General features: G+C 40.5%; 1 protein-coding gene across 1 annotated transcript in view; it reads left to right on the top strand.

Moving 5' to 3' along the window:
• Positions 1 to 22359, top strand: part of ADAMTS14 (ADAM metallopeptidase with thrombospondin type 1 motif 14) — a 118241-nt gene that overhangs the window by 43654 nt on the left and 52228 nt on the right. The window contains 2 exon segments of the mRNA XM_042460124.1: positions 9130 to 9213; positions 11002 to 11158. Coding sequence (XP_042316058.1) covers positions 9130 to 9213; positions 11002 to 11158 — 241 coding nt within the window.

The following is a 22359-nucleotide window of genomic DNA, read 5'->3' as shown; positions in this document are numbered from 1 at the left end:
GGAGGACACGCTAAAAATTTGCTGATTTTTAAAAAAATGTTAATATAAATGCATGTTTAGGAGGCTTCTATAGACAATTGCCCCCCTTGCATGCCGCTTGCCCCCCTTGCCCGCCTCCTCCTGATAGGCCAAAGGCTCCGGCGGCAATCGGCGGCAGGACCGGGCTGGGGCCGGTCCCAAGGCCTTGCCGGGCCGCATCCGGCCCACGGGCCGCAGGTTGCCTACCCCTGCACTAGACTCTCTGCTACAGTCTTCAGGTCTCTAGTAATCACAAATGGCTTCATTTCTGGACAATACTGACAGCCAGATAGCTTTTCCTGGTAGCAAGGAACCCCAGTTTTCCCCAGCAAATAAATAACAAGAGAGTACACTTAATCCAGCAGCAGAGAATTATGTACCATAGTCAAGAGACTCCAGACAACCTCAAGAAAATCTGGTAATACTATTTTATATAGAAGAGTGGCAAAATCTTAGCAGGATAGAATGGTTGTTTACTGGTCACTTTTAGGATATCCACATGACAAAGAGGCCAAGACTTCTGTACCTGCAGGTGTAAAGCAGGTGTAGCTTGTTATACCACTATGCTAACCGGATGTTGTATTTATCTTCCACCTTCTAGGACAGGAATAATGCTTTTTTACTCAGTCTGTTAGTGGAATCTATTAATAATTTTATCTTGTTCTATCAACTCCTTACTTTTATGTGTAGGTTATTATTTATTTATTCATAAAGCATGTCAATGCATATTTTATTTATTATTAAAATAAATTATATTATTTATCAATATAGAAACATGAATCAATAAATACTTAGCATGTTCAAATTATTGTGTCTTTCCATCTGAAAAAGAATATGCCCAAGGAGGCTGTATCAATGCTTTTTGGGTCTGTTTATGGATCTGTATGTAGCATGTTCATCAGATGGATTCTGATATTAAAAATGAAATGCTTTTCTCTTTCTTGGAGCTTGATCTGTTAATTCGAAGGATTTGTGCTGAGTAGAATCATTATGCAGACTTTTCTCAGCTTACTCTAAGTATAGATTAAAGTTTCATTGCCTCTGGAGTACTTTCCTTCCTATCTTTTCATGACCTCTACTTTACCTCATTAGTAAATGTAGCCTAACATTTGCCCTTATCTTGGAGCAATGTTTTGAACAGGTGAAACAGCATATGAACCTTCTGTAATGCTGTCACAAGATATAAATCTCTGTCTGTGCATAGATGTAATTCTCTCTGGTTTTACTACTCCGAGTGATACTGTCATTTCCTTTAACATAGCAAATTACAGGCCCTGTGACCCTGTGTAAGCAGCAACTTGATGGAAATGGCTGGGAATTCCAGACAGGCCTTTTAAAAGTCTAATTATCAAAGGCCGAGAATACCCCAGACTAGACTAAATTCTACCTAGGGTAAATGTTAGCAATATCTTATCTTTCCTTTAAAAATGTACCCCAAATCCTATGCCATTGTGTAATAAAGCAGCAACAGGAATATAACATACATTATAGGCATTCACTAGCATTCTATTGGTTGCCCAAAGCCATCATATTCTCCCAAATTCTAATCAGACTTGAGATGAAGACCTCAAAATTATTTTTTTTTTCCATTTGAAAAATGGTAGAGAGAAGGGCTTATGGTACAGAGGTGGGTTTCAGCCTAGATTTTTCTCTCACCTACAAGTTACACTATACCAGACAATCAGTGGCTACTGGTTATGATGGCTATACATATATTGTTTTCAGTATTAAACATGGTTCATCTTTCTGAATATAATTTGCTGGCAAACATGTGTGGGAGGGAGCTGTGCTGTTCATGGCCACTGTAGTCCAAGCCAATGGGACATTCCTTGGATTCTCAGTTTTCTGTATGTAGGATTTCTATTTTCATGGGGACAATTCAATCACTTGAGCACCTGCCTGAAGTACACTAATGTATACTAGACACAAGTTTATACCACAGTGAAAACTAGGCCTGAGAAAAAGCTCGCATGGTATTAAATTCTAAAAGAGGGAGCATGGTGATAAATATATGCAGGTGGAGACTGGAGTTGAAAAAAGAACTAGAATTTTATCACGCCAGATTGCTATCCTGCCACAATCATGCTAGCTTAAGAATGGAAGAGTACCAGTTTGGTATAATTTCTTGCTTTTAATGCTTTTCCCCACAATGGTGATTTTGCGATTCATGGTTGTATGATCTGTTTTCTGCATTGCCAAATGCCACTTTCCAGGAGGAAGGGTAGGAATGAGTGATCAGGGCTCCCAGAGTTGGTTGCTTCGTGTAGGTACACACAGCAGCCAGCTTCAGAAAGATGTCAGCTGCTGCAAACAATGCTCTGTCCCCCTCCCAAAGTGCAGGGCTGTTGGGTGCACATTCACACAGTAGCCCCGCACAATCATGGCTAACCACCTCCCAAAGCTGACTGCTGTGTGAATGTGCCTACAGCAGCTGGCTTTGGGAAGGCGTTAGCAGCTGTAATCACTGCAAGGGGAGGAGAGGAGCAGAATTACACCATGTGCCTGCCTGGGAAGTGGAACTGCAGTGGAAGGGACCTATTGCACAAAGGCAGTAATGGAATAGCAGTGAGATTGAAAGCCTGTTGATGGGTTTTGCCCATCAGTGAAGAGGTGCATTACAGTAACAAATGGAATGCAAGGCAGCAGCAAGATGGACACAATATTTTGTAATAAGTACTGGCCAAAGACACTTTTATCCTGTTAAAATTCCGCTTTTTTAGCCAGTGTGATAAAGTATTTGGAGTGCTTTGCCCTCATTTCTTCTCCACCCATTAACTTGATCAGACCTGTAGCTAGTTATATTATAATCATGAAGAACACATGTTACTTGAATTGCTTTCTGGGTTTGCCTGTTGGGATGTCATATAGTTGGTTTCCAAAAGTAGTAAACTATATTGGAAGCTTATTTTCTTTGGTGGAACTAGCTTGCAACCAGGGAAACTTTCCATTGTGTTTTCTTATTCTTGTGACATATTAACACTGGGTGGTAGGCTTCTTTATAAATTTATAAATATAATTGACAATGCAAAATAGCTTACTAGGGAAACAGAACTGCTGATTTAGATCCCCAAGGGGTGATTTCTTCAGGACATTTATCAATCAAGACTTAGTGAGCTGGAAATTCTTCCACGCTCATTGAGGGCCACTTCAAGGCCAATGGATAAGTCCACAGTTTTTGTAGAGTTAATAATGGGTGCATCTACACTGTAGAAATAATGCAGTTTGACACCATTTTAACTGCCATAGCTCCACCCTACAGAAACCTGGGATATGAAGTTTTGTGATGCACCAGAACTTTGGCAGGATTCCATGGGATGGAGCTACAGCACTCAAAGTTGTATCAAACTATGCCTAAGAGTCTCTTAGAAATGGCTTTAATTCAAGGTTTCGGATACATAGATTTGGCACATCTGACACCTGCAAACCAGATGAGGACTTTTGCATTAGTCACAGACCCATTAATCGAATTGCTTCTTAGGTCCACTAGGAATTGTAGTTTTGTGAGATATGTAGCCTCCTCTGTAAGAAAACTCTGGTACCACAATAAACTACAATTCCCACCATTCCCTAGCACTGAGCCAAGGTAGTTAAAGCAGTCTCAAACTGGACTTTTTCTGCAGTGTGTTTGGGACTTTAGAGGCCCATTGCATGTTCCTATCCCCCTTACCACTTTTTTTGTGCTTGCATCCTGCTCTCAATTCTTTATCAGTTTCACTGGTTATTTGCATTTTACATTTTCACATACAATGGCTTTCATGGTTCTCAAAACTTGGATACAAATTTGAATTAAAATGACATTTCCATGCTTTTGAGAAAGCCCATTTAGGTTACCAGGATTTTAAAAGAGTTGGATGCACAAGTTGCCTCAGATGCCTGAGAGTGATGTGTCTGTTCTTGTTTCCAGGGAGTCTGCCCCTTTTAAAGAACAGGAGCAGTTCTTAGGTGCAGATGTTGATTTGCTAATCTGCACTATGGAGATTATCACACAGAGGAGCACAGCATCCTTATCTCGTCATTAAATTGTGTTATCCATGCAATTGGGGGGAAGATTATCACCTGCGTGCTTATCACATTCTTATCCCGTTTGTAAACAGTAATGAATGTGTCATTTGGTATTAATGAGAGTTAATACAGAAATATTACTCCTCCCCTCCCAGATATGAAAATATACCCTGGCCTGCATAGGAACAAGTGTATATCTCTTTGTTGCCAGCAGTCCCAGTTCTGCTCTTCTACTTAGAGCAAGCTTCTTGACCATGAGCCAGGACACTTTGCTCTGCATGTAACCCTGTCTTTCCCATTAACTGGAGAGAAAAAAAAGAAGGGCATAACATCTCCTACAGAGGGCTGGTAGCCAAATAGTTCTTCTGCCCACCCTTTGAATGCCAGGTTGAATTCAAATCATAATCATGTCCAGCAAGCACTTAATCCCTTTGGAGGTATGGAGAGATGGGGAAAGGAATTTATTTAACAGGGTGGAGTGAAGCAAAGTGCTGCTACTGCTTGGAAGCCAGTTTCTGTTTGCTTCAAGCTTGAAAGTACATAGTTCTACTCTCTCCTATATTTCAGTTCATTCTCTTCCTCTTTCCTTGACTCTAGCCAACTTATTTGAAATGTTAAAAGTGAGCTGCCAAAGGATTTTTGAAGGCACTTCAGGTCAGGTCTATCGCATTCAGATAGGAACTGGCCATGCTCAGTCCTAGTAAAAATCTGGCACTGCCATCGCCTTTCTGTTGTTCCTCTCAACAAAAAGATTTATTTGTACCTCAAAGCCAAGGCGATAGTTCATTGGGTTTTTCTGTTGTGTGTTGTTATTATTTGTAACCAGACTGATTACATTATAATTCTTACCATCTTTTTCTAAATGAGCATATGATAAGCAGCTGGAGTCTTAGCTGTCAGTGTCGACAAGACACTGTAGGGTATGTATTGTAGGTTTCACAGCTGTCAGTTATCTGTATGCTGCCATTGAGTACATCTGCTAATTTCTAGTTGCTCAAGAATGGGCGGATTATATGAGCTTTGGCATTATCAGTTACTTGTGTGGCAACAGAAAAAGAAGTTCTGGATTCATCTCCACATCCCAAACAAGTGATTGGTGCTGCCCCACTTCTGACTTTATGCTGCACATACAGTTCCCAGTCCAGTTGTGGAAGATATACAGCATTGGGTATTATGCATGTAGATCCTCCTTGAACACGTCTTTCCCAGTTCAGTAAGAAAAGAATGTGTGCAAGTCTTCTTTTTCATGTACGTAATCTTTTCTGATCTGTGTATTAACATATAAGCTGCTTTGAATTCCAACTTGGGGAAAAAGCAGGATCATCACCACCACCACCACCATCATCAGAGGGGTAATTTTATATAGCACTGACTGTGTCCTCTGTGCTATACATGAGAATGGCCAAAGGTGCACAGGAAGTAGAGCCCTTGGTAAATACTCCTATGCTTTGGAAAACCATTCCCCTAGAGGTGTACTACTAGAGTATTATTTTTATTTGTAGATTTGTTGTATCAGAGGGGAAACATGTAGCCCGCCAGATGTTGTTGGATTGCCATTTCCACCAGCTCTTGGCTATGCTGGCTGGAGCTATTTAGAGCTGGCAGTACAACAACATCTGGAGGGCAACACGTTTCCCATCCTTGATGTATATTGACAAGGACTCCAGAGCTGTGGAAAACTAGTTCTGGTTCTTGGTTTATGCTCAACTTTCAACCACATATTTGTTGTCTTCACATTTTTGAAATGTTCACAGTTTGGAAATTTATTATATGAGTGTAAAAGGAAAATATTACTGCCTTGGACATGTGGAAAATATTTAAATTAGCTTATTTACTTGCCAGTGATTAGGCTTCCCTTCTCTCCCAAGAAGCGAAATCCATTCCTAACAGCTCTTTGGCTCACTTGCACAGTATACTGCTCCAGTGGGCAGATGATTGCTTTTCTCTTTCACCCTATGGTAAATAATGGTGATTCTGGTGGGCTTGGACTAAAAAGAACAAGTTTCTGGGCAAATTCGTTGGGAGGAAAATGACCTCCCTCTGTCTCATTCCCTCCACCACACATACAAGAGAGAGATGAACACTAATCAGAGATTGAATCCAGTGGTGGCTGCAATGAGAATAGACTCATCAAAATGAATGGGATTTATGTAAATAGGGATGATCAAATCCCAGTTATTTCAATGTACATACTCTAGGTGGAACTAACATTGAATTTAGTCACAGGTTCTCCATTAGATTCTACTTTGGGTAGGGGATCCCCTTGAAATGAATAATAGCCATCCAGTTTATCTAAAAGGTGCAAATGTATTTGGATATGAAAATTTTCCTTTCGCTGGATGGATTCCACCCACTCCTTGGCCTTTGCATCTGTTACATTCTTGTACAATGTTATGTAGCTGATGAACTCACCATGGAAAGCCCAGCTGTTCTCAGCTCCTTTTGGTGATATCATCAGTTAGTCTGGTATCCTTATTTGTTCATTTTATTTACTCAAGAGAATTCTGTTTTTTTTTTGTTTTATTTTGTTTTGTTTTTTGTAAAGGAGGATCTTCCTTCTGTTTCTGGCAAAGTAGGGAAGGTGAGGGGTGAAATAGGAAATGAATGTTTTTGCTTCAGTTTTAATAACATATCTTTGTAGCCAATGAAGATGCTTCTAAAGTATTTAGAAAGGACTATGTATGAGAGAGATAGAGGTGCAAGGTAAGAAATAGTTAATCAGCTGCCGCACCTTTAGATTTTTCTATTTCAGATATCAGTCATTCAGACGTCATTTGAATAGTCATTTATTTGACTATCATGAGAGTGTGATTTAATTCTCTTGGGAGGCCACTTTACAGTCCTTGGGTGAGAGGCAAGGATTACAAGAACATAAATTGGTGCTCATCTGGGAAATGTGCACCAGGTTCTTCCTGCATCCCTCAAGATTCTGGTTACCATGTCACCTCATGCTCTGATCTGTTAGTGCTGCTCCTGAATGCAGTGCTCCTGAATGGAGTGCTTGTCAATGATTATTATCCATGACTGGTGGATGAAGGGGCTGACCTGGTGTGTATTATTGTGACCTGAACAGATGAGCTCATTTGAGCTGCTTGTCACTCCCAGCTTTGTCTACTCTACCCAGATACTTGGTGCAGCACCAACCTAGACTGGAGGCTGGAAGGAGGGCTGGGGAGGAGTAGCAATTGTCCATAAGAATTCCATATTTCTCATAAAGAACCCATCTACTTGGGCCCCATTTTTGAAGTCTTGTGCTTTGTGTTGCACCAAAGAGACAGAACAGAGATACTGCTGGTATAACTTTGACCCTGCTGCCCAACAATGTTCCTGCTGTCTGAAGATGGTACTGGAAATCCCAAGAATGTAACTTGGGGGGAGTTCAACAACCATACTGTGGCTCAAGATTTCATGGCTGCCATGGTAACCACAGGGATGTCTTAGTACAACACATGATCTGGTTTTTGCTGTAAAGAAGGTGGAGAATGATCTGGTTTTAGGGGTGATTTCAAGATCCCCATCAAATAATTTCCTCATGAAATATGATTTGTTGATAGCAGATGCTCCTTGCAGGTAACATAGCCTCCCTGCAGAGTTGAGGGACCTATTAAAATGGACTTATAAAATCCAAAAGGATTCTTAAAGGCTCTGGGGGATTTTCTGGCTGACATAACTGGAGATTCTATCAAAGCCTTGATCTCATTGTGGAATAGCCATTGATACAATCACTCCTTAGTGCAACTTTGCTACAGAGTGTGTAGCTGGTGTGTAGCTTGAGAATACGTCCTTGTCACTGGAGGCTAAAGTTGATTCTGCAACTTGGTGTGATGTCACTCGCTTGAACTGGTGTCCCAGCTGTGGCGTTTCTGGGCTAGAGAAAACCAAGTCCATCTGGTAACATCCCAGATAGACTACTTTAATGCATTCTACCTGGACTGCCTTTGAAGATGATTTGGAAGCTACAGCAAGTGCAAAATGTAGTGGCTCAATTGCTGACTGGAATACTATAGACAGAGACATCATGCTATGTCAGTTCTAAAAGAATTATACTGGTGGCCAGTACAGTTCCTTTCTGAATTCAGGATGCTTACGGTGATGATACTGAAAGTCCTAAATGATTTGGGACCTCAGTACTTCAGAAGTTCCTTCTCCCTGTATGGACAATGCACTATGTAAGAATACAGGAGAGAGCTTCCTCAGCTTTTGGCCCTCAGGTGTTATGCACAGGATTTTAAAACTATTTAAATTTTTAAATCTCTTTTACTCTATTTGATTTGATTTGTTTTAAATAATATTAACTGGTTAGTATTGATTTTACTTGTATGCCACCTGAGATATTTTGGTATAAGGTGGCTTAAGTATTTTAATACCAACCAACCAACCAACCAACTCCTTTAAAAATAACTATTTTCATGTGAATTTTAAAACAGGCACCCATGCTGTGAAGTTATATGAACTCTCTCTCTCTCTCTCTCTCTCTGCGTGTGTGTGTATGTATGCACATATAAATACACTCACATACAAACACAATTTCTGGGCCCCATAGCACATAGGGAGGTTTTTACTTACAAACAGAAGATTTTATATTGAGTATGTGATTGCATGACATAAAAGACAAAGGGATGAGGAGACCAAAGAAGGAAGAAGAGAGCATTGGAGGGTTTCATTTACTCAGTGTCTGTTCATCTCTTAAGAACTGTACTTTCTGTGTGGAAAGTTAAAATATGTAAACTTCCCTGGGAATGTCTTAATACGTTTCACTTGTGCAAGGTGGTCTTCATGGTCTTTCTGTCTAAAATGTCATTTGTCATTTCATTTTAGTTGTCCTATTTATTTCACTTGCCAAAGCCACACTCATCCTACTTTCAATAGAAGTCAGTTCAAAGGAGTCAAACTGAAACCTCAGTTTATCATGAAATCCTTGAATAGAACTCTGTGATCCCTATTTATTTGATAAAAGTAGAACTGAGACTGCTTTTTCTTAAAAACAACAACAACAACATTATTTGAATGAGGAGGAATGAGGCAGAGGTTGGAATATACTCTACCCAAAATGTGTTGAAGAAATAATTTTAATCTTTGGGTTCTTTGGCTGTTTCCCCCTTTTTCTAGGTAGATGAAATTTACCATGATGAATCACTGGGAGTCCACATCAACATTGTCCTGGTTAGGATGATCATGGTGGGATACAGACAGGTAAACTATTAATAACTTCTCTCTCCTGTCCTCTCTGCTCCTCTCTTTCAATCTCTCTCTCTCTGTCACTCAAGTAATATCATGCTTTTTGTCACATTATGCCATTAGACCACTTTAATGCCACTTTAACTGCCATGGTTTCGTCCTGTGGAATCCTGCAAAGTGTGTGATTATTTACTTGGAAATATGTATAGTCTTTGCATGACTCTGATTTAAGTAGAAGCTTTGGAACTGGAGGAAAACACTAAGATTTTTGTTTTGTTTTGTTTTGTTACCATGTCTTCTCTGACATGGCTGATATCAATATTTCTTGTGCTAGAAATAATCCGTCTTAACTCTCAATCTCTTAATGTGTAAGGAGTCTGAGATATGAGTGAAATTAGTACACCACATTCTAAGGCCGTTCCATACATCAGGAATATGTATTCTGTGGGCCTCCAGATGTTGGGTTAAAACTCTCATAAGCATATATCCAAAAACATTTGGATGGCCACAGGCCCCTCAGCCTGCTATACTGTACATGCTGAAAAATTGTATTATTTCAGGCTTTATTTTGTACAAACATATGATTATTATTCAGACAATTAGATCTAGGGGATCTAATTGTCTGAATAATAATCATATGTTTGTACAAAATAAAAAACTGCTTGAATATAGAAAGTGTCAGGCAAGTCCTGATTAGTATTTGGTACTGAGCCTACCAATAAATACCAGGTGGCATAGGCTATATTTCAGAGGAAGGAACTGATAAAACCACCTCTGGGTATTCCTTGCCTAAGAAAACCCTATGAAATTCATGGGGTTGCTATAAGTTGACAGGCAACTTAAAGTCATATATGCATTCACACACACACACACACACACACACACACACACACACACACACCTCTGAGTAAATATAGGACTGGAGAAGGACTTGTTGACTGTGAAGATCTCTTACTATCCTGTGATTGGTGATAGCCTTCAGCAGAGCTTGAAAAAATTACTTTTTGGATTATAATTCAAGATATGGTTACTGTTAGCCAGTTCTGGGACTTGTAGTCTAATTTTTCAGACATGGAAAAATATTTTGAATTATCTTTTCCCCCTCATACAAGTATTTGTCATTAGCTATTGTTCTATATCTCTTTAAAAGGCTTTGTGCTGACAGTCCTTGGAGGGAGAGTAGAAGGATAAGTACTGTATTCAGACTTGAGAAGAAGCTAGCAGGTGCAGTGTACATCCCTGTTTCAGAGGCCAGGACAATCCTGGAACTATTCAGCTCAGTTAAAAGGTTCTTTTATGTCAGATGCTGATTTATATCCCAGAAGTTTTTAATAAATAAAGTTAGTCGAAGACAACTATGCATACTTATGTTGTCTGTATCCAAAACTGTGATGACAAGGATGGGATAAACCAGAGGTGTAGCCTTGGAGGGGTGGGAGCCATTTTTCACTCTTCCACCCCTCATGTCCGCATGCCTGATGCAAATGGAAACAACTGTCATGTCACATTTGGTTTCATTTTCAGCTGTTTCTCCTTTCTTCTGTATGGTAGGCATGTGGCCTCTGGGGCAAAAAGCGCTGTGTGTTACTGGTGAAGAAAAGCCCTCCCAAATTCTTTTGAAGGATGGTTTTAGGGAGATCCAGGGACTGCTCTTTGGGGCCTGGTGGGGCTTGTTTTGCCCATATCTAGGATAAATTGATACTGGGAATGAGTCTGAGAACACATAACAGTTTTCCATTTGAAGCCTAGCACTGTCCACCTTCACTCTTCCTGACTAGCCCCTCCTTTTCTTGCCTTCTGTAGTCAATCAGTTTAATAGAGCGAGGGAATCCATCTAGAAGCTTGGAGCAGGTCTGCCGGTGGGCTCATTCTCAGCAACGCTCAGATCCTGAACACGTGGAATACCATGATCATGCTGTGTTCCTCACCAGGCAAGATTTTGGTCCCGCAGGTATGCAAGGTACTGTATTTATCTCCATCAGGTATGTGGAGTTTGGTGGACACATACAAGGGCCATCAGTCTGAAAGTGTTGCCCAATGGCAGCTCCAGCATGTAGGGCTTTCCTAGAGTGATTACCTTAAGGTTTTACAAAAGACGACAAAAGCTGGAATTGTAGAAGGAAACCTGGAAGATGAAGATAACCATATCTTGTCCATTTGCACTGTGGACTTCAGACACAAAAGAAAACGATGGTGATAGTTCACATCTGAACAACTTGTGACCCATCAACCCAAATGCAACTGCTAGTTATATACTGTGTCCTCCTGCGGGTACTTGATAACTTTCTGTTTCTATATTTCTAGGCTGGTAACAAAATAGGGAAGTTTATTGAGTCTCTACTGGACTCTCGTAGCCACATATAGGGTTATACTTGGATTTGGTTGGTCACAAGTGGTGCCAGTCTGCATTATGTTCACTAATTAAGAATAGCATACTAAAGCTTGCAGTCTTGAGAGAAGAAAAGTATGCAAGAACAAATGGGATTTCTGAAATTACATGACAGCTGGTTTAGGGTGAATGCAGAGTATAGATGAGGAAGCGTTTATAGGGGAGCATTCAAAGCAGGGATGGTTAACTGTTTTTATTTCTACCAGTTCTTCTCAGGAAATCCTCTGCCTCCATCATGGCTAGCACAAGACTTTTGCGCAGAGTTTGTCATACTGTATGCCACTCCACTATTTTCTCTTCCTGCCTTGCCTTAGCTGAACTTTCCCTCTAGACTACTCTCAAGAATCTCACGCAGGGTAGGGAATATATTGTTTTTAAAAAGACTACAGGCATAGGGGATGGGGGTTTTGGAAGGGAGGGTGACTTGAAATAAAGAACGAGAAACCCCACCTGCAGTCTTTTCTGTAGACTCACATATTTTCCCTTTTAAGGTATTTTTGACAAATGTCCACTGAAAGAAGAGGAACTAGTAAGCAGATCAAGCCTCTGGGTCTGAAAAGTGCTTGTTAGCATGCAGTTTTCACGTTCCAGCTACAGTTACCTTGGTTGCTTAATGCTTAAGCCTTAAAGCAGGGAAAAAATACACAAGGCTCATTCCTTACACTACATTTGTAATCTTGTGGCCTGAGATTTTTTTTGGCGGGGGGGACAACTGAAACTTGGCCTAAAAACACATTTATCCTTAGCCGTTTTTTGCTATAAGCAAAAAGAAGTGAGGTATTTGAAAAGAATCCCAAGCATTAGACTTTGTTTTCACTGTCTCCCACTCCCAAGGGAAAAAAAATAATCTTGTAACCAATAACAGGTCAGCATTTCTTCTTTGTCCACACCCATGTTCTGCCCAGAGAAATGAATCAGAGTCCAGTAAACAATCCTAACTTGCATTTTTACTGTACTGTCATTGGAGGACCTGTTTCTTACACAATGGGACCAAGAGTTCAAAACCTCCAGTCCCATCCACAATGGCTGTAAATAACATTCCCTTTCAAATGAATATTTAAAGCAAGGGTAAGGAATCTTTGGCCCTTTTAGCTCCAGCCCAAATGGCCACTGACCAGCTTTTGTAAGAGTTATAACCTAACATCTGGGGGCCTTTTAAGCTACACAATTGTAGTGCTATGGTTCCTCTAACTGCCGTGACAACATCTTATGGAATCTTGGGATCTCTAGTTTAGGGAGGAGTACTTAGAATTCTCAGCCAGAGATCTCTATGGCCTCACCAAACTACAAACCCCATAGGATGTTGCCAAGGCATTTAAGTGGAATCATAGTGGTATGATTGTGTAGTGTGAAATGGTCCCAGGAAGGTCACAACCTGTCCTGTCCTTGTTTTAGCGCTTTAATGAAGTGGAACAAAAATGGGGCAAAAGTTGGTTCACTATGGCAATATGTCAGTTTTCGTACTACAGACATTAAAATAAGCAAGTGTCGCATTGATTTATATCTTCTGATTGTTAACAATTTATCTGCCAAACAAAAGAAAAACCTAAATAAACAAAGTAATAATAATAATAATACATAATTAATACTAATATAGTTTATTTGTAACCCGCTTTTCAAAATTTTGATCAAAGCGGCAAACAATTATTTATAAAAACATTCCAATAAAATCAATTAAAAACAGCATTAAAAGCACATAGTATACTAATGACAAAGGGCCAGATGGAAGGGGAAATCGATATACAGTCCGGACATATTGCCATAGTGAACCAGTACTACAGCCATGTGACCATCACACTACACAATCCAACACTATTGTTCCCTATTAAACTACAGATATCTGTAGAATTCAAAGACACAGCATGGCTTTTGTAGATTTCAATCTAAAAAGAAAAATGTTAAAAGTATCTGAGGACGTAGACGAGTCTACAAAAGCTCTGCTGTCAACATCTTTCTTTAGTCTCAAAGATGCTAGAAGATCTCTGCATACAGATACCTGTAGTTTACTATGATAAAGGAAGAATATGGAGGATCTGTGTTTTTATTGGGGAAGATTTTCAAGTAAATGGCAGTATCAGCTGGCAAATTACTGACTTTTTTCTTGCTTTGAGATTATCAGGGGGACTCCATGAAAAATGGATGGGATGCATGTTTAGAGGTGTTCTGGAAGGCTTAAATGGCCGGAAGGAGTTATTTAATTTACCTCCCCCCTTATTTTTATTGTTTTCCTTTTCCAAGTCACGAGGAAGAGAGGTTAAATTAAAAGAACACAACTTAAATGGTAAAAATGTTGCCAGTTGAAGAAGGGAAGAAAAGAGACCCATGTCCAGGGCAAACGATGTCACTTGTTCATGCAACAGATGTCCTACCAGCATCTTGATCTCTATAGTACTCAGCAATGGCACTTTTTTGCTCCACGGATTGGTAAGGAGGGAGAAAGAGAGATATATCTAACTTTCCCTCAGTTAAGTTCTGGGAAAATGTAACCTCTGGCACAGGATGCTAGCTGAGAACAAAATGTGGTTTTGCTTATAATTAAAGAAGCACTAGTATCCTTTTATGAATCGACTGACCCAAAAAGTTCCCAGTTGAGAGGTTTATTGTGGTTTCATGCCTGTTTACATAGTGCCCGATCTGATACGTGAATGACCATGATGAAAAAAAAGGAAACAATACACAGAAGAGTTAGCTTTAAAAATGTGAAAGGTAAATGACACATGGGGATGACCCCAAATCTTGGAAGGAAATAAAGACACACGAAGCAATTGGGAAATAAATCAGCAGGACAGATGACATATCAACAGAACTGTTACAGTCTACAGAGACAAAATAAGCTCAGTTGTAACTAAAATATGCAACCCAAAATATGGAAAAGAAGCAGTGCCACAGATTGGAAACAACGAATACATTCTGATACAAAAAAATATAACAAAGGATGCATATCTACAGGGCCATTGCACTAATTTCCTGCAAACATCATTTCAAAATTCTGTAGCAAAGACCATATATGCAAATGAGTCAGGAAGGAAGAGGCACTGGGATCACTGTAAATTAGTGGATATGGGTCCTCCATGGAATTCCATATAATATAATAATAAAATAATAATATAATAATAATAAATAATAATAATTTGTATCTGCTTTTCCAAACTGGGGCCCAGAGAGCTCACAATATTAAAACATAAAATAGATAAACTTGTTACAATGTTAAAATAGATGTTATTTAAGAATAAATACAGTTAAAAAGATAAAATGCAAGAAACCTGCATGTGCTCATTGACAAGCAACATGGCCACACAGTAACATAGATCATAATACAGAAGACTTAGATCAAATGAAACGTGTCAAGCAATTGAGAAGAGCTAGGATTGAGAAGGGCGTCTAGTGATTTGTGTACATTCTCTGGTCATTATTTTTGTTTCTTATGTTCAGTATTAAGCTGCTTGCCTTTCTCTTAATCTTTCTTAGTAGTAGGTTCCGGGGTTTGACGGTTTCTTGCTAGTTATAATGATGTTGTCTGCATCTCTTAAATGTTGATATTCATTCCTCCTATTTTCACTCCTTTTCGTTTCCAAGCCCCGCCCTGCTTTTCTACAATATGTTCTGAATTGGTAGCCTTTTCTTTCATTTATCATGTGGCTCTCTAAACCAGGAGCGTAAGGCAAATAGAACTGAGGATCCTAGCTTGAACACAAAAACAGAGGGCAGATGGACGTCCACATTTGTTGCAGTCCCATGTCACGGCCTCAGGAAAATATCTATGAAAGACATGCTCTATCTTAGTGGCCATAACGGATCTCTCTCTTGCTTCTTTCTATAATTGCGTGTAATGTGAAGAGGGTAGGGAAAGGACTTTTTGCCACTCAATGCGCGATAGGTACTTTCAGAGATAATACTAAGACTGTGAGTACATCCTGCGGTGATGTGCTGAGGCTGAGCAGGTGGCTTCTGAAAAGGACCGTTGAAAACAACTAAGTCAAATCCTTTGGTTACACCTTGGACACACTACCCATGGCAATTACATTCTCATAGGCCTCCTGACTCCTTTCCCTTTCCACCACAGCAGAAGATTGTTAGGAAAGGCCCTTTTTTTAAATGCTGGAGCTCCTTCATTAGGCCAGTAAGCCTTAGGTAACTGTCCTGTGACGGACAGTGATGCTTGGGCTTTGGTTTTGGGAAATACAGTGGTACCTCGGGATACGAAATTACCCCGGTTACGAATTTTCGTGCTACGAAAAAAATCCCATAGGGAATTCATTGTTTCGGGTACGAATGTTTTTTCGGGTTACGAAAAAAACTTTTGGTGCTTTTTCGGCTTTTTCGCACGGAATCGCGGCTTTCCCCCACACTTTTTGTGATTTTTTCGGCTTTTTCGCACGGAATCGCGGCTTTTCCCCAACTTTTGGTGCTTTTTTTCGGCTTTTTCGCACGGACTCGCGCTTTTCCCCATTAGCGCTATGGCAATTCGGCTTACGAAGCTTTTCGGTACGAACGGGCCACGGAAACGAATTAATTTTCGTAACCGAGGCACCACTGTACTTTATATTTTCCCATCGGGTATTACCCTTACTCGTACTGTTCCACCAGCCATTTAGTATAAACACATTTCTGCATGATCACATTTGTAAAAAACCCATGCTGATTCCTTATTTGTTCTGCTTTGACTGGGTATTGGGACATGAACCAACATGAGAGCTCTTGCAGCATGCAGGGTTCAGAGCAAGTCTTCGCTTTTGGGAAAAATGCTGCAGCTCCACATGTTTGGGCTCAGCACAGGGAGAGCAGCCAAGGGAGGTAGTCAGCAAACTGAAATGGTATTGGAGCACACGCTGGTGGCGGTTCTCAAAAGGCTAGCGTTGATCCTCTAAAAATTTACTTAAGGAAAGTGCTTGGGCTTTAAACCCAGTAGTAGCAGTGTATTGTAAAGGACGATCAACTTAAAAGGGCTATTCAGGCTTTGGCACCATCCTGACTTTCCAGTTCATTGCAGCGTGCTTGCTTTAAAAGCTGAGGCCTGTCTGTGTGGAATGCGGGCTTTGGGTTGTGTGTGATGTTATCATGGGAAAGGGGAGGATCATTTATTCCTCCCTCTGACGAACGTTTATGGTTCTTCTGTGCCATTATAGTGTTTGCAAGGTAGCTAAATCAACTGTCTCCCAATGGTTTTGTTTCATTTATCCCCCAAGCGATGTTTCCTCTAATTTGCTAAAATGACTCTGACTCTTCTTCTCGGTTAAAATCGGCTCAACCAGTTAAGTTAGTATGATGAGTTGAAGATCTAGTTCTGATTCAGCAATCAGCTTTCTTTAGACACTCTCCCATGTGTGTATGTTCCCTTCTACAATTTGAAATTGAATATCCGAATTTAAAATTGTCCACCTGAAGGTTGAAAAGTGAACTTTGCTTTCTTGGTTCAGTGTACACCAGCTTTGTTTAAGCACATCTGTAAAAAATTATGTATGAATAACTTCCGGCTTGCGATAGTTGTTATGAAAATAATGAATTTCAGTTATTTATGTTCTCTAAAATGCCAGGTTCCAAGAGTGCACCCACAATCAATTTAATGGGAATTTTATTATTCAGTGAAAGCTGCTGAATGGTGAGGAACTAAAAGAGGACAACGTTTTGAGAAGCAAAAACTCGAATGCAAGGTCAATGTATGTGTTTATTTGTAAAGGGAATCACGACTCACAGGGAGCACTCTCACATACCCTCACAAAAACTGATATAAAAGTTGTAAGATAGGCTTAGGGTTGCAGAGGGCATGCTGTATTGATTAAAGCCGGTTCATTCGGGGGACCTGAAGTGAAATGGCTCAGCAGCTGATAGCATGTGAGGATCAAGCGAGATCGACAGAGTGTCTTTCTACTCAGTCCAGATGAAATTGGGGGTATTTATAGGGCAAAGTTTGACAGATTTTGGATTAAAATGAAGTTCCAGAAGGAAAATCGAAGTACTTAGAATGCGGATATCAGTGCAAATGTCTCTGGACGATGAGTAGCTCCTCCAGGGGATGTATCTTGGCTTTTGTTCTTTTGCAATGGTCTATCTCCCCATCACTCTTCAGTGAAGGATGTGCAGATTCTGATCTTGATTGATCTGTTGGCTGTGTGCTCTTGGTTTCCTCATGCTGACCAGTCGGATCTTCATGGATGTCCTACAGCATGTAGTTTTCTGCTTGGGGTGTCTTCTTGGCTACAGGCTAAAATATTCCTTTTGATGAATGTGCTATGAAAGAGGAGAGCTCCAGGGGCTGACTTTGGTACATTATTCCAGATTCTTTATGTATGTGAAATATGCAAAGTTTGAAAAAAACAACCTGAAATCAGTTTTAGCACCAAGCATTCAGTAAGGACACCCGTATTAATGTATCTACTTGCCTCTAATCTGTTTTGGCCCAGTCAAATGGTGGTAATTTTAAAATCTCGCATCAAAAATGGGGTAGGCTATGGTGCGTGCTCTTTTGAACTTCCTTTCTGAAGTTTCTTAAAATTCCAACCCCTTCAATAGCTCACAGGAAGTAAACTAAGTTTAAATGAAAATAGGCAATGATATAATAAAGGATGTCTGGAATGGAAGGAAGATGGATGTTGTCACAATTTCCCCTTTCTCCTCAATTCTCCATTCAATCTCTTTGGTTCAAAGTTACTCTGTTCTCTGAATAATGAGGGGGGCACGGGGCTGAAGAGGAATAATGAAGAAGTTCTTCTTCCTCATGGAAAACTTTTTGAATCAGGCTTTCTTCGTGGGGACCCAACTGGTACAATCCGTATTAACAAAAGTGAAGTCCACTTCATATAGCTGCTTAAAAGGAGATTGTGTTGTGTTAGGAGTTCATCATCGTGCTTCCTACACATAGTTAAGAAACTGCAGGAATTACTGCTGTGGGTTCAGGTTTGCGTCTTCTTTTCCCTGTTGAAATTATGTCATGGCAAAACTGCCATTGAAAATCTGATTTTCCAGTGATCAGAGGTTTGAAAACTACCTTTGATGACAGTTCTAGAATCACTAGTGCTGCCCTCTTGCTTCCATTTATTTAAATTTGTTCATAGAGCAGATTGACATTTGAAGGGTTTGATAATCATAGGGGCCTAAAAGTTTGTCTAATACAGCATGCCTCAGAAGAAGCAGGCAGTAAAATGAATGCCGGATAATAAAAACCAGCCTGGTTGTCCAGAGGTGTTGCCATTATCACGAAAAAGTGGGAAGTAAGTGTATATTATTTAATTCTGTTTTTGGCAATAGAGTCCGGTACTTCACAGGAAATGGACGTCTTTACCTTTTGGCTTCTGAAATGTTCCGCTTGAAACATTTGGCAAGGTTCCTTTGGTTTTGTTGCTTCCTTGTAGGTTTGCTTTACTTTTTTAGAGTGTAACTGAGCATTTTCCAGATGTGGCATTTGCTGCCTCTGAGTATTGCCAGTGATTAAATATGCCAAAAAAAAGGAGGACCACATTGCCAGTGATGTCTGTAAGTGTATGTCCTGTCAACTTATGGCAATTCCATTTTTCAGGGTTTTCTTAGGCCAGAATGCTCAGTGGTGTTTGCCATTCTTCTCTGAAATACGCATACTACAGGTATTTGTTGGGTTTCTATCCAGTACTAACCGGTCTGAATCTGCTGCTTCCAAGATCAGATGGGTTGGCCTTTAGGATTTAGGCAGCAGTACCACCCGGTTCATTAATACCCTAGGGCCATTCATACCAGACGCCCCCGATTAAGTCAACAATAACCTGAGAATAACCATGAAAGCTCCTCTACAGCTCATAAGGATTGGATCTGCATTAAACGGGTTGCTAAGACCACCAAAGGGAATATTAAATAGCTAGAGCACCGATATTTGTTGTGGTCTCCATTCTTAAACCGGCTTGGCCTGTTCACCTTCGAAGTCAGCAGGGAGATTATCACAACAGACAAGTAGGGTGGGATCACTCCCCTGTCCTATCCTATCATTAACCCTTGTGACTGTGAAGAATGAAGCTTCAATTGAGCACCGACCCACCAACTCACCCATTAAAGCGCATTGCATAATGCAACTTCTGTTATAAAAGGCTGGCCATTGCTTTAATGATGAGATTGTGCACATATCTGAAGTTTTGTGCAATCATGGCATTTGTCTTTGGATGATTACTGATGGGTCTGACAACATTGTTGAATCTTCCCCGGTGAGTGGGAGGACGGCCAGGATGGGCAGGGCAGGATAACCCCGTGTGATAATCTCCTGATCTAGTGCCTTTAAGGCTTTGTTTCCAATATACCCCCTGAAAAACCCTCAGATTCGTCTATCTCTGAATTGTTCTACATCTGAAGAAGCGAGGTCAAAGAATGGGATTCAGTAATCATAGGCAAGTCATCCTTCCACTATCCAGTGGTGGGGGAGTAACTGTCCAAATGAGTTGTGGAAGTGAATAAAAATGAATAACAACCACATTTCACATCTCAAAAACCACCCCCACTACAGATTGAGCAGTTTGATACCTTTAACTGTCATAGTTCCTCGTGGCCCTGGGATTTGTCGTTTGGTGGGTCGTTTTTTGCTGGCCTGGTCTGTTAGACGAGCTTCGTGCAACACCAAACTTACTCCCAGGTTTTAGGGAGCTCGTTTTAAAGTGGTAAAATAATCCTCTTTCACCTCGGAAACCAAAAAAAATCTCCAATTCGTGAAGGTCTCAACCCGTTTTATCGGAATGGGTTCTAATCCTTAAAGCCCCAATAAATTATTTTAACGGGTAGTGTTTTCCAGACCTTCTCCTCTATTTTTATAAAGACGACTAATTGCTGTCTGTTTGAATTGCATCTTCATTATGTAAAGTATTACGTAATATTTTGCGATAAGTGTTATCTCACATACGATGGCGTACGAGCGGTAAGTAGGCTGGCCGTACAGGGTTAGAATGGCGTCCTTTTCGGATGCTGTAACCCTGTACGCTGGAGTACATAGCGCACCGTTTAGCCTGTCGTGCGAGAATCGCTGTGGTGCTTCATAGTGAATTGTGCCATTTCCGTGCGCAAAAGAAGCCCATTTTGGGCTTCTTTTTGTTGCGTCTGAATCGCGCGTTTGCCCTGTGGTTCCCGGACACAGCAACACGGCACCAGAGACCGCCCTTTTGGCGGTTTAAGTGCCTATGGCGTATTCATGTGGTGAAATAAATTAGGATGAATCGGGTGAATCTCTATGTTCACTACATCAAATGCATCAAGTTTTTTTGGGGGGGGGCCAAAATCCACTTACCGGGTAATGATACTAGTTTTCCCCCTGGTTTTAAAAAAGATTTGCATTGTGGCAGTGTTGAATATCAATGAATAGGCCTGTCTTATTCGGATTAAACTGCATGGCTTGGTTGTTTCGAATATTTCATTGCCGTTCCAGTTTTTTGATGTTGGCAGTGGACTAGATGGGTTCTAGGTGAATAATAAACCCGGAACTGATGTCTGAATGACCTCTAAACTCCTACTTGGACATCGGCGAGAGATGATGGGTTTAGCCCACAATATTGGTGGGTGTGTGTGTGTGTGTGTGTTGTGGGTTTACACTTTGCCCCCCCATTAGTTTTGTTTGTTGTTTTATATGCTTCTTCTTCCAGAGACCCCCGAAGTTAGTGTTTGAACTTGGTTCAATGGTTTTAGCTTGTTTTAAAAAGAGAGCCTATCATTAGGTATGCACACACTGTGTCTAAACGTCTTGACAATACATTGTAAAGAGATGGGCTTGCTTGATTGATATATAATTTCTTTAGGTGTTTAATGTTTTCAACTATAAAATTGCCGAGTGCCAGATGAGCTGTACAGAAAGAATTAAGGATGCATAAATTGGGTGGGATGTGTTGAGATTTCAATTCATTTGTTATGGGTATCTGCCAGTTATTTGCTTCCTGAATATGTGTGGGGAACATCAATGTTTATTCGTATTCCTGGGCGCGTGTTCTCATGGCCTTCCGAGGGAGCTGGGTGGAACTTTTGAAACACTCAGTGCATGGTTTTCCTTTCTCATGTGCCCTTTTCCATTCTTTCCTCCCCGTCCTTTGTCCTTATCTTTTTCTTGTTTTCCTTACTTCATTCCGGATATGCTTGTCACAGGCTGCCACCCTCTGCGCAGTTGCACCCTAACATGAAGAGGGTTTCCTTGCATTTGTAGTTGCTCATGAGACTGGACATGTGTAAGTTGTGGGTGGGTGGGGTTGTTCTTGGTAGTCAATATCTTTGTAGTGTTTGGCTACTTCGCGGGAGGCTTGGGGACATTCTGTGCACTTTCCAGCTGCTCTTAAAAGTTGCAGCCTAATGAAAACTTTTAATAGCAGGTGTTCAAAAACAACAAAAAATGAACTTCTGATGTTGATTCCCTAACTGTATATCATCACCTCTTTCATTGTTTGGGGGGGTAAAGCTTCCGTGGCCCTCCTTATTCTGATTTTATACCGGATTCAAGTTCCAGGCTTGAAAATATTTTTAAAAGTAAATTTCAGTATCAAACCTTGTTTTCCATTTTATATGGGAAACATTTTGCTCTGTCATTTATTTAATGGGACTTGAGCATACACGGTTGTTATCACGGGGGTTCATGGAACCAAACTCCAGTGGATACAGCGTTCCTGTATAATTAGCCTTGAGTTGGACTGGTCCGTCTTGCCATGAGCTCAAAATACTGTAAGTGAAATGTGCACAGCTGTCCTGTGAGATCATTCGCCTCTTCTTACATTGCCATGGACAATGACTCAACTCTGGAACCTGTAGGGGAATGTGAAACTCATTTTCTCAGGGCAGTTTCCGAGGGT

Source organism: Sceloporus undulatus, chromosome 3 (assembly GCF_019175285.1).
Source record: "Sceloporus undulatus isolate JIND9_A2432 ecotype Alabama chromosome 3, SceUnd_v1.1, whole genome shotgun sequence".
Lineage (NCBI taxonomy): Eukaryota > Metazoa > Chordata > Lepidosauria > Squamata > Phrynosomatidae > Sceloporus > Sceloporus undulatus.
The sequence above is the reverse complement of the archived record's forward strand: the minus strand, read 5'-3'. Positions and strand labels throughout refer to the sequence as shown.